The sequence below is a fragment of the Tachypleus tridentatus genome, chromosome 5, assembly GCF_004210375.1.
Source record: "Tachypleus tridentatus isolate NWPU-2018 chromosome 5, ASM421037v1, whole genome shotgun sequence".
Classification (NCBI taxonomy): Eukaryota; Metazoa; Arthropoda; class Merostomata; order Xiphosura; family Limulidae; genus Tachypleus; species Tachypleus tridentatus.
This window is the reverse complement of record NC_134829.1, coordinates 5653028-5666565: the sequence shown is the minus strand read 5'-3', so window position 1 is coordinate 5666565 and position 13538 is coordinate 5653028. Positions and strand designations below refer to the sequence as shown.

At 34.2% G+C, this 13538-nt stretch overlaps 1 protein-coding gene across 2 annotated transcripts in view; it reads right to left on the bottom strand.

The window, feature by feature from the left end:
• Positions 1-10129: 10129 nt before the first annotated feature.
• LOC143250416 (protein eva-1-like) overlaps positions 10130-13538 on the bottom strand; it is an 88992-nt gene continuing 85583 nt past the window's right edge. For both annotated transcript variants that reach the window (XM_076500882.1, XM_076500881.1), the window contains exon 8: positions 10130-10895. In XM_076500882.1, the coding sequence (XP_076356997.1) occupies positions 10579-10895 (317 nt within the window). In that variant the 3' untranslated portion in view covers positions 10130-10578. The remainder of the gene's footprint in view (positions 10896-13538) is intronic.

Genomic DNA, 13538 nt, shown 5'->3' with positions numbered 1-13538 from the left:
CATTTTACTCTCCAATAGCCAGGAAGCTGCTAATGTCCAGTGCATTGCTGATACACTTAGCGCGGCTTTTTTAGTGCATCTAGCCCTTCGGTTTTTCTCCCGCCTTTTTAACCGTCAAATCTCGGGCAGAGCAATTGCCTCTTTCCTTTGGGGCCAATCGTCTCTGTGACTATAATCACCCCTTTACACTGATGGAACTCAAGCTTGCTTTTAATCAGTCTGGCAGTTCATCAGTTGGACTGGATGATATTCAATACGAGATGCTGCATTATTTCTCTTCTGCCTCTCGCTATTCTTCTGGTTGTTTTTCAGTTTATTTGGCAAGAGGATGTTTTTCTTGATATGTGGCACTGGGTTATTGTTCACCTTTATCTGAGTCAGAATAGGATGCCAAGATTCCTTCTAACTATCATACAGTTGCCTTGACTAGCTGTTTCTGTAAGATCTGAGAGAGGATGGTTAATGCTTATCTAGTTTGGTTCCTCGAATCAAATAATCTCCTCCCATCCACCCAGTGGGAGTTGTGTAGACAGTAATCCATTGTGGACTACCTGATTTGACTCAGTCTATATTAGGGAAGCCTTTCTCAAGAGGAAAAATCTTCTTCCTGTGAACTTAGAAGGCTTATCACACTACTTGAAAGTACGGCATTTTGTGGAACATTCACTCCTATATGCTTGCATAGCCATTTACCCATTCTTATCTGGAACTTTTTACTTGACAGGCGATTCCAAGTCTGGGTAGGTTCGATACTTTTCCAATATTTTCCACAGGAACTTAGAGACTCTCAGAGCTGTGTTTTGAGGGTCTTACTTTTCACTACCAAGATTAATGCTATCACCACACAACTTTCTTCTATTGTTACAAATGAACTCTATATCGACGATTTCCATATCTTGTATCAGTTGTGGACTATGAAGTGGTAGCTCCAGTCTCCCCTCAACCAATTGGTGAAATGGACCACAACAAGCGGTTTTACATTTTTCTTTCTCTAAAACTGATTGCATACAATTTTGCTTCTAAAAGACCATATACTATGATCCTGAGCTTCATGTTCTTCCTGTGGTCCTTGAAGAAAATATCTTGGGTTCTGTCCTTGGCTACAAGCTAACTTTAATTCCTCACATCAAAGAACTGTGTGTCAAGTGTACGAGGACACTGAATATCCTCCAAGTTCTTTCTTCCACCTCTTGGGAGTGAATCAATGCTCTATGTTAAAGATCTATCATGCCTTCATTTGCTCCAAACTGGACTATAGGTCTCTGGTCTATGGTTCTGCCAGGACTTTGGCCTTTAAGTTGCTGTACCTCATTCTCTATCAGGGGCTTTGACTCTGCACTGGAGCTTTCTGGGCTTCTACAATCCAGAGTTTGTACACAAAGTCCAACAAACCTCCTCTTCACCTCTGCCACTTATAACTTTCTCTGCAGTATGCCATTAAATTTCGATTGTCATCGCATCGTCCCTCCTGGGGTTGTCTCTTCCTTTCTCAGTGGGCAATGCTCTTAAGAAAAGACAGTCTACCATTCTTCCCTTTAGCTTTCGTATCCAGACATAGCTGGCTGAGTTGGGTGTTTCTTTGGATGATGTTGCTGTTTCCATTTATCAGCTGATCCCACCATGGCTCATTATCATTCCCATCTGTGACCTTTCTTTGAGTCATCTGAGGAAGGCGAATACTCCCGATTAGAAGAACCATTTTCACTTTAATGAACATCTTTTGAACCATCTTTCCTTTCCCATTTATACAGTTCATTCGAAATCAGACAACTCTCTGGGCTCTGCCATGGTTTGTTGCGATTCAGTAGTTGCTAACAGGATCCCTTCTACAGTTTATCTGTTCATTGCCGTGTACACTAGTTCTCTTGTCCTGAATCATATAAAAGCAATGCAATATATAGATTGTACTATTTTCCTCACTCTCTTTTGGCCCTGGAATCGCTTAGCACTAGTTCCCACTCTGTTCTCGTTGATATTTGCAACAGCTGACCCATTTTTCTTATCTTCTATTTATATCCAGTTTGTTGTCATTTTTCTGGTGCAAGAGCCTCCTTACTATCTATTTGTTGCTACCATTTTGGCACAGGACTTTACAAAGTTGCGGTTTCTAGTGTCACATTCTCTTTACTATCTATTTGGTGCCATGTTTCAGTTTTCAGACTCTAATTATTAACTGTTTGTTACTATATTTGTGGTATCGCACCCTTCTCACTATTTGTTCTGGTTCCAGACTATAATTACTAAATGTTTGTTACTATGTTTCTGGTATCGCACCCTTCTCACTACTTGTTCTGGTTCCAGACTATAATTACTAACTGTTTGTTACTATGTTTCTGGTATCGCACCCTTCTCACTATTTGTTCTGGTTCCAGACTATAATTACTAAATGTTTGTTACTATGTTTCTGGTATCGCACCCTTCTCACTACTTGTTCTGGTTCCAGACTATAATTACTAAATGTTTGTTACTATGTTTCTGGTATCGCACCCTTCTCACTACTTGTTCTGGTTCCAGACTATAATTACTAAGTGTTTGTTACTATGTTTCTGGTATCGCACCCTTCTCACTACTTGTTCTGGTTCCAGACTATAATTACTAAGTGTTTGTTACTATATTTGTGGTATCGCACCCTTCTCACTATTTGTTCTGGTTCCAGACTATAATTACTAAGTGTTTGTTACTATATTTGTGGTATCGCACCCTTCTCACTATTTGTTCTGGTTCCAGACTATAATTACTAAATGTTTGTTACTATGTTTCTGGTATCGCACCCTTCTCACTACTTGTTCTGGTTCCAGACTATAATTACTAAGTGTTTGTTACTATATTTGTGGTATCGCACCCTTCTCACTATTTGTTCTGGTTCCAGACTATAATTACTAAGTGTTTGTTACTATATTTGTGGTATCGCACCCTTCTCACTATTTGTTCTGGTTCCAGACTATAATTACTAACTGTTTGTTACTATGTTTCTGGTATCGCATCCTTCTCACTATTTGTTCTGGTTCCAGACTATAATTATTAACTGTTTGTTACTATGTTCCTCACGTATTATAAGACATACATTTGTATCCATATATGCTGGTATTTCACTTAACATGTGTGAATCCAAAGATACTTGTTTCCCCTGTATGAGATACATTTTTATATAAAGGTACAGATTTCCTGATAGGGAATATTTGTGTGTTTAAAGTCAAAGACAGCTCCGTTAACCCTACGTTTGTATATTTAACAATACAGCTTGTATTGTATTCTCGGCATCTGTTTATCTTAGATGTATTGAATACGATAGGTTTGTCCGGTGTTATATATGTGTGTTTCTAAGGCTACAGAGGTGTCCAATATTATCGCAATTTCTATCAAAAGTGCAGAGCAACAGTTGTAACATACACATGAATGTATTAAACCAATAAGAAAATGAACGAGTCTATAACTCGACAGTAATGGAGTTTCATGGGATCGTTCAACGAATGAATAACATACAAATAACAGTTGTAATTCATGTAGAAATTGAGTTCATATTTTGTTGTTGTTAATCTGATTAAAAATACATTACTGTGTAAAACTGTTACAACAAGAGAATGTGCCTCATTCTTTATGAGGCTAATTCTTCCATGACGTCACAGGATGTAACTCTCAACGTTACGGTAGTGATTCACTGATTCATGTTAATAGTTGAATGAGCCAGAACGAGAAAACCTATCATTTTTGTTCAATGCCCATATTGCTGTACCATGGGTATGTCATCAGGGTTCCGTTTGAATGAACATACTGATCAAATTTAGAGTCTGAAATAACTGTTATGGCAATCCATGCAGTGACTTAACTGTATAGATAGAAGCTAGCAGGCCCGACATGGCCATGTGGTTAAGGCACTCGACTCGTAATGTGAGGGTCGCGGGTTCGAATCCCCGTCGCACCAAACATGCTTGCCCTTTCACCCGTAGGGGCGTTATAAGTGACGGTCAATCCCACTATTTGTTGGTAAAAGAGTGACCCAAGGGTTGGCGGTGGGTGGTGATGACTAGCTGCCTTCCCTCTAGTCTTACACTGCTAAATTAGGTACGGCTAGCGCAGATAGCCCTCGTGTAGCTTTGTGTGAAATTCAAAACAAACCAAAGAAGCTAGCAAGGAGCAAAAATATTGTACTGGTATATGATAGAAGAAATCAGTTTATTATCACTTCACAAATACACCTCGATAAAAACAATGTTTAACACCGTATATTATGTTTGATTATCATGTCAGAACCCAAAAAACCACAGAGCAGAGAGTTCGAATAACGTGATGCTGGCTGGACATTTCAGCAAATTACTACAGATTTGAAATATTCCCCAAACACTGTCAAGTAAGCCCTAAATCGTGAAACAGGTAGATTTGAAACTAAGAAAGGAAGAGACACAACACCTAACCTCAATGACACTGGTGTTAAATAACTTTGTTTATTCAGTCTTCAGGACAGAAGGAAGACACTGATCTCAAGCATGAGATAAACAACCATGTACCAAATGATAGAAAAGTGTCACATCTACAGTATTAAGAAGACTGAATGATAATGGAATATTTGGTTCTGTATCAGTTAGGAAAACCTTGACTTAGATCTACAAATATTGTTAATAGACTAAAATATGTTAAAAAGTACATAAACTGGACTGTTAATGATATGAAAAGTGTGTTATGGATGGATGAGTCGTAGTTTGAAATATTTGATTTAAAGCTTAAGAAAGGTGAAAGATACTTACCTGAGTACATAGCACCTACCATGAAGCATGGGGGAGACAATATGATGGTTTGGGGTGCTTTTCTGCTGAGTCGACAAGAGATATTTGGAAAATAGATGAAATAATGGCCCAGCACAAGTACCATCAGATAATGTTCCGTCATGATATACCAATGTTTTGTGTATTATCAGTAAATGATTCTACTACAAAGAAGGTAATGATCCTAAACACTTATCCAATCTATGTAAAAATTACTTAGTCAAGAAAGAAGCTACTGGAGATGTTCAAATGATGTAATGGCCCCACAGAGCCCCAATCTCAATTCAATTGAGCAAATCTGGGTTTTGATAGATAAAAAAACTGACAAATCAAAAGCTACGTCAAAAGAAACATGATGGGAGTGTATTACAGAAATTTGAAGTAAAATACCAAAGGATATTTTGATTAAATATCTTACATGACTGCGTGAAAGACTGCCTACAGTTGTTAAAACAAAAAGGGAGACACAAATATATTAACTGTTTGATGAACTCAATAACTTCCACCGAGTTTCTGTTGTACTAAGTATAAAGATTAATAATAACTTGTTATTTCACCTGTGATTTACATCCCATAGTTCTTTGAAAGTAGCCTGGAATTTAATGTTCGATTTGTTCAAACACTTTTGAACAGTATTGTATATCAGGATAACCCATGGCGTAACATATTGAAAGTTGATTTTTAATAAAGAAAGCAACAAAATTAATAAGATAAAACATTTATGTTCAAGTGTTTACAAGAGAACAATCTATAACACGTTTTCAATCTGTAACACATAAATGTTATACATGAAGAAACAGCTGTTCTAATATAAAGAAAAAGTAATGACTATCAAACTTATAAAAACAGGTTCATAAACAGTTTACAAAACAATTATCTTTTGTAAGTTACATGAACATCTCTCTTGACATTAAAATATTCACAGACACTCAAGTCAGTTTATTTTCCAGTGTATAAACAATCAAATAATTATCGGTTTGTTGGGTTTTTGGACATTAATACAAATAGTGAGTCTTAACGTTAGAATTGTTTATGCTATTTTCTTTCTTAAGAATCTGCCCTCTAGTGGTTCAGCGATAAGTCTGCGAACTTGTAATTCTAAAAACCGGGTTTCGATACGCGTGATGGACACAGCACAGTTGAGCATCGTGCAGCTTTGTGCTTCACTGCAAACAAGCTTTAAAAAGTTATCTCTGACGAGTCTGCAGCATGATCCACTAAATCCGGAGTTCGATTCCCGCGGTGCACGGAAGTGAGATGTGGACCATCGCATTAAAAAAAACACAAAAAGACCGAATTCCTTAAAATTGTGAATCAGGCTTAACTTTATTAAAGTTATCATTACCTCGTTTTATTATATAAAACTATCACGAATAACAAAGGTTAATACCAGTGGTAATTTTCATTCTGAAATACTTATTTTTAATAAAACCTGTTAATATCCAAATAAACCTTCAGTGACATCAATTTGTTCAGTTTAAATTTCTGCAAGTCCACGAGCGTGCTAGTTTCTCCATTTTGTAAAATGTTCTTTTAAAAATTTGAGACAAAAAGCAGTTAAAGGATAATATGATTGTTACCGAATAATTAAAAAAAAGGCTAAACCAGTAATATTAACAAATATTTGACTTTTTGTCTGCTCTGGGAAAAGACGACAAAAAAACTGGAAAATATCAATTTGTGACACATCTTAAAAATGGAATTAATTTCTACATTTCATTAAAAGTGTACTTCTTTCATTTAAGAATCGATTGTAGGGGTCGTTAAATGTAAATATATATATACTTAACGAGCTGGGCTAGATATGTTGAAAATAGAACCATGTAGAATATTACTCCTAGTGGTTGTTGAAAGAAATGAAAGAAAAATGTTACTGTAGGTCAAACCACCAAGAAGTTAACTACATACACAACGTTTTGAGTAATGCCCTTCTGGTATCACTAACTGAACAGTAAATCCATAAACAAAAACATTCTAAATCGAAGGTCATGTGACAATGTAAGAAACGAACGAGTATAACAATGCTTACTAAACTCTTGAAATAATAGAAAGTTCTATCTCTCTCTCTCTATATATATATATGTATAAAATATTAATAGTGAACAGATAAGTAAAATAAAACAAAATCAAAAGGAAGAAGTGTGTTAAAAACAGTAAATCAAAATCTCTGACTAATAATAATTTGTTATAAACAAAAATAAACCTAAATAAAATATGCTGTACTAATCGAAAGGATTCCCAGGGTACAAGCTATAACGGGAATATAAAATGTACCCTAGGTTGTGGAGCTCCTAAAAGATATGACTCACATTGTGGTGGGGATACACCATCTATCAGTCTTAGCCTCTGTTCACCATTCTCGCGAAAAGAATAAAATGATTAAGTAATAAAATAATAAACATAAATACAAATAGAAATTAGAGTGCAGACAGGTGACTGCTTTCCAATGTAAAGAATAAAAAGTAATAACAAATAATAAGGTATTATCACTTGGTGATAAATAAGGTAAATAAACTTATCTTGTGAAGTTGGCATTTCGTCTCCCACTACTGTGGTAAGGAACTAATTACTAGCCTAGTAAACAAATTATACTAGGGACACAATTTGTTATCTAAACTAACTAGCACAACTTCCAACCACAACTCATTAAATGCACTGTAACTACCAATTTTCAGGCTCTAAAGAAGCCTTATATGCGTAAAGATCTTCATTCGCATAGAGCAGTGCTTAGTTGTTTAAAGGACCTCATTGACAACTAAAAATATTTATCAGAAATTTTCAGTAAAATTTCCTTAATTTATATTTATATTTATTTAATACATTTTTATATTTATCACAGAATACTTTAATAATTTTATTTAAAGTTTCTTTATTAAATCCATCAACTATTAATTTTTGTATCAATATTTTAACATCGATAATAAAATAATGTAAATTATTATAAATTTTACAAAATCTAAATTCGTTTACGGATTTATTGTTCAGTTAGTGAAACCTAAGTAGGACACTGACCGAAACGTTATATGGATAATGTTGTATATATATATCTGTAGTAAACTTCTTGGTGGTTTGAACTACAACATTTTTCCATTATGTTAAAAATAGAATACTTGTTAATAATTTATAAAATGTTTTCTAAACATGATTCTATTACTCACCGGAAAGAAATTACATTCTGGAAACTGACATAGCTTACAGACTACTAAACGTTAACTGATAACCGGGAGTAACCGCCTTCTTTAAGAACAGGCTTAACTGTTTGAATATATTAGGATTAGATCATATAATAGGCTTTATAAAACTAAAGGTATAGACCGAAAAAATCACACAGTTCAACTTTCTTAGAGTTATAAAAGTCATTATTTGTGGATATAAACTAAGCCAATTTTCATTTTAAATTACAAATGGTATTTCTAATTGAGTTGTAAAAATGAGAGATATGTGAAACTGATATATATGTAGAAGACGCTATACTTTCTACATCACAAATACAGGGGATGCATATAATGATAGTATACTAAGTGTATTTGAATGCATTATATTTATATCGCTTAAAAAGTCATCTACTTAGTTCTAGAACAACAAGGCGAATGGTTCACACTGAGTGACGTCTAACAGACACAAGAAATTATCAACCAATCAGATATTAGTGTACAATTATTGTAACTGTAATCCTTTAGTAATTAAATTCACGTATTTAAAGACAATTAAACGATAATATATGTCTTGTAGACATTTTTGCATATATAGTCTTTCTTACATATAATGTAAATCTGTCTGAGTTTCAGCTGACCTTGTATTTCAGTAAACCTTCCTGTATCTTTTTACGAATATCAGCACATATTTCTGCTTAACGCCATCTAGTAGAAGTTTGAGCAACTGTGTCTATTATATTCTTCAACTTTTATCTAACATTTTAGAGATTTTTAAGAATTTGAAGAGTGCATACTAGTGTCTCGCAAGCTCAGAAATAGCGGTTACACCGTAAATATTGTTGTTCTAAAACACTATCCCCAGTGGCATAGCTTTATTTCTGGGGACTCACAACGCTAAAATCCGGATTTCGATACCAGTGGTGGGCAGAGCACAGATAGCCCATTGTGAAGCTTAACTTCAAACAAAACACGAAAGTTCTGAAACACGATTTGTAAAAATAGTGTTTGTATTATTATTGTGTTTATTATGTCCCAACCAATATGACGAGCTCTAGGTTTAACAAAAAGTGCCATCAACAATAAATATGGCGAATATTGTGTGGTTGGAATACTGTTATTATACAACAATTCTTTAAATTTTCGAAGGGATTGCGTAAAAAATGCAGTGTTCAAAAATACAATAGGCTTAATACTAATGTATTATGACAAGTATATCTGATTATAATGATACTTTGTCAGCTTGGGTAAAGCATTTACACTGTACCTATTGTTTCTAACAATATTATACTTAATAACAAAAAGCCAGCTTTAAACACACTAGACCAGTTTCTTTGTTTAGAACTAAGCACAAAGCTACAGAATGGGCTGTCTGTGTTTTGCCCACCACGGATATTGAAAACAGGTTTTTAGCGGTGTGAGTCCGCAGATATACTGCTATGCCACAGGAGGGGCAAATTAAGCCTAATAACCTACATTTATGTTGTAATGGTGAAAATTTCAAAGTACAGAATCAACACCAAGAGTAGATTTGATGACAATAATAGTGGTAACAAGACCTTGTCATTACAAACATGTTTATATTATAAAATAAATAATTATTATCCCGACAAATCGCCGTTTACGTACCTTTGACGTTGTTCTGATTGATTCATTTATCAAATGTTGTGATTGGTCAAAGCAAGTTTCGTGTTTCTTAAGAATCAACTCTAAACTTGACTTGGTAAAACAAGTAAACAAAAGGCTTGACTTCGTTTGCTTTCAGACACTTAACTGGAACCCTTAACAAGAACAAAGCTTGGAGTTTGTAAATTCAACTGAAACTTTGAATCATCTAACTGTAACCAGAGCTTTGGGCCATTTCTCAGTAACCCTAACGAGGCTAAAATATTGAATCACGTATCTGTAATCAGAGCTTTGGTCCATTTCCTCAGTAACCCTAACAAGGCTGAAGTATTGAATCAGTTATCTGTAACCAGAGCTTTGTGTCACTTGTCAGTAACCCCGAAAAATTCAAAGCTTTGAATGAACCCTCTGTAACATTGAGCAAGACCAAAGCTTTGAATTACTTCCCTGTAACCCAGAATAAGACAGAAATATCAGAAACTTATGTTGTGACCTTGTTTCTTGTTGTCTCCAACCAGTATCGACATCTGCGGAAAGTTCACAAACCATCACAGAAGCACACACAATTGATAGATATGTCACAGAAGAAAGTAAATGCTATCAGTTCATTTATTTCGACTTTAATTATAATTGAAAGCAAGATATGAGGGTCATTACCACAACAGTTGGTTACAACTCTTTTCTTATTAAATTGTTCTCAAAAAATTTTTCTCAAATGTTTTAAAGGAATATTTCTTGTTATTCTTAAGACAATAAAGAACATCACGAGTTTTTTCTACTCAGGGCCTAAGATTAAACAATATAAATATATAGCCTCATTTACAGCGGATCCTGGCACGGCCTGGTGGTTAGGTGTTCTCGATTCGCATTCTAAGTGTCACAAATTCGAATCTCTGTCGACAAACATGCTGGTCCAAAACTAGTTAGGATTAATTAAGATCGTGATTCGAAGACAACGAATAAGCGTTGTTCACCGTGTCCGACACGTGATTCATTATATACACACGTCCGATATAAATATGGCTATTTTTCATAACGAACTAACTGTAGTAATAATTACTCATGTTCTGAGACATCGGAGCTCTTGGGTATGTGTCGCTGTCTTGTCTTCTTATTGTAGATCTACCTTCCCGCAGTGCTTCTGCAGTGTGGCCTCGTCTGTCAGTGTTATCTAAATGTTCCAAGTCAGATATATCCTCATCAGACAACGTGGGAAGAGGTTCGCTGATGTTTAACTTAGAATTCTTTCTTTCTTTCTTCTTTTGAGAATATATTCGGATGGACAAAAGCAGGAAAAAGACGACCAATCCGACACTAAGACTAAGCGTTAGGTAGAGAATGCACTTTTCTCTGTTTTCTGTGAAAGAAGATTCAGTTTAGATAATACAGAATGAAAAACTAGTAGTAACACATGTAGATAACACAGAATGAAAAACTAGTAGTAACACATGTAGATAACACAGAATGAAAGAACTAGTAGTAACATATGTAGATGATACAGAATGAAAGAACTAGTAGTAATGTATGTAGATAATACAGAATGAAAGAACTAGTAGTAACATATGTAGATAATACAGAATGAAAGAACTAGTAGTAATGTATGTAGATAATACAGAATGAAAGAACTAGTAGTAACATATGTAGATAATACAGAATGAAAGAACTAGTAGTAACATATGTAGATAATACAGAATGAAAGAACTAGTAGTAACATATGTAGATGACACAGAATGAAAGAGCTAGTAGTAACATATGTAGGTAATACAGAACGAAAGAGCTAGTAGTAACATATGTAGATAATACAGAATGAAAGAACTAGTAGTAACAAATGTAGATAACACACAATGAAAGATCTAGTAGTAACACATGTAGATAACACAGAATGAAAGAATTAGCAGTAACATTTGTAGATAACACGTAATGAAAGAGATAGTAGTAACACATGTAAATAACACGTAATGAAAGAGATAGTAGTAACACATGTAAATAACACAGAATGAAAGAATTAGTAGTATCACATGTAGATAATACAGAATGAAAGAATTAGTTATAGTGAAAACGAAAAAAGAACAAAACTCAGCAAGTTAAATATGAATGTGGGTATTTTTAATAAAGAGGTTGAAACAAAGTAATGAAACATGAAATCCAAAAATCAACTGTTTTGAGCGTTGTTTGGATGTAAAACATATTGGGTAAATACGCCATCTTGTGATAAGAATACTAATTAAAACGAGTTTGATAGTTATGGTTCATAATACTGATAAAATCTAGACTATTTACGTCTAGTTAATTTTCATGTTTTATTAGCCGTGTTATTTTCTCCTATTGGTTTACAAAACTTAGAATAAGAAACTAAAGGCTACTGAAAAACTAAACGAAATTTGTCTGACCGTTTAGGAAATTTGTCATGGTTTGATTGTCCTGAGAAACAAATAACGAACCTCACACGAAATACACAAAACGAATAGGAAATTAGTAATTAACACATTCCATCTCTGGATGAATTTTAGATTGCATTTTTTTAAGTAGTGGAGGCAGTGAGTTCTGAGTTGGTTGTGTTAGAGAAATATTATCACACAGTAAGTGGATGAGGAAATGATAACCAGTTCTGACTTGGTCATATTAATGAAAACTACATGGCATGGTGATATTAATGAAAGCTACATGACATGAATTAGACAAGGAAATTATAACCAGAACTGACTTGGTCATATTAATGAAAACTACATGGCATGGTGATATTAATGAAAACTAGATGACATGAATTAGACAAGGAAATTATAGTTAGTTCTGACTTGGTCATATTAATGAAAACTGCATGACATGAATTAGACAAGGAAATTATAACCAGATCTGTCTTGGTCATATTAATGAAAACTACATGACATGAATTAGACAAGGAAATTATAACCAGTTCTGACTTGGTCATATCAATGAAAGCTACATGACATGAATTAGACAAGGAAAGTATAGTTAGTTCTGACTTGGTCATATTAATGAAAACTGCATGACATGAATTAGACAAGGAAATTATAACCAGATCTGTCTTGGTCATATTAATGAAAACTACATGACATGAATTACACAAGGAAATTATAACCAGTTCTGACTTGGTCATATCAATGAAAGCTACATGACATGAATTAGACAAGGAAATTATAGTTAGTTCTGACTTGGTCATATTAATGAAAACTGCATGACATGAATTAGACAAGGAAATTATAACCAGATCTGTCTTGGTCATATTAATGAAAACTACATGACATGAATTAGACAAGGAAATTATAACCAGATCTGACTTGGTCATATTAATGAAAACTGCATGACATGAATTAGACAAGGAAATTATAACCAGATCTGTCTTGGTCATATTAATGAAAACTACATGACATGAATTAGACAAGGAAATTATAACCAGATCTGACTTGGTCATATTAATGAAAACTGCATGACATGAATTAGACAAGGAAATTATAATCAGTTCTGACTTGGTCATATCAATGAAAACTGCATGACATGAATTAGACAAGGAAATTATAACCAGATCTGTCTTGGTCATATTAATGAAAACTACATGACATGAATTAGACAAGGAAATTATAACCAGATCTGACTTGGTCATATTAATGAAAACTGCATGACATGAATTAGACAAGAAAATTATAATCAGTTCTGACTTGGTCATATTAATGAAAACTGCATGACATGAATTAGACAAGGAAATTATAATCAGTTCTGACTTGGTCATATCAATGAAAACTGCATGACATGAATTAGACAAGGAAATTATAACCAGATCTGTCTTGGTCATATTAATGAAAACTACATGACATGAATTAGACAAGGAAATTATAACCAGATCTGACTTGGTCATATTAATGAAAACTACATGACATGAATTAGACAAGAAAATTATAATCAGTTCTGACTTGGTCATATTAATGAAAACTGCATGACATGAATTAGACAAGGAAATTATAACCAGATCTGACTTGGTCAT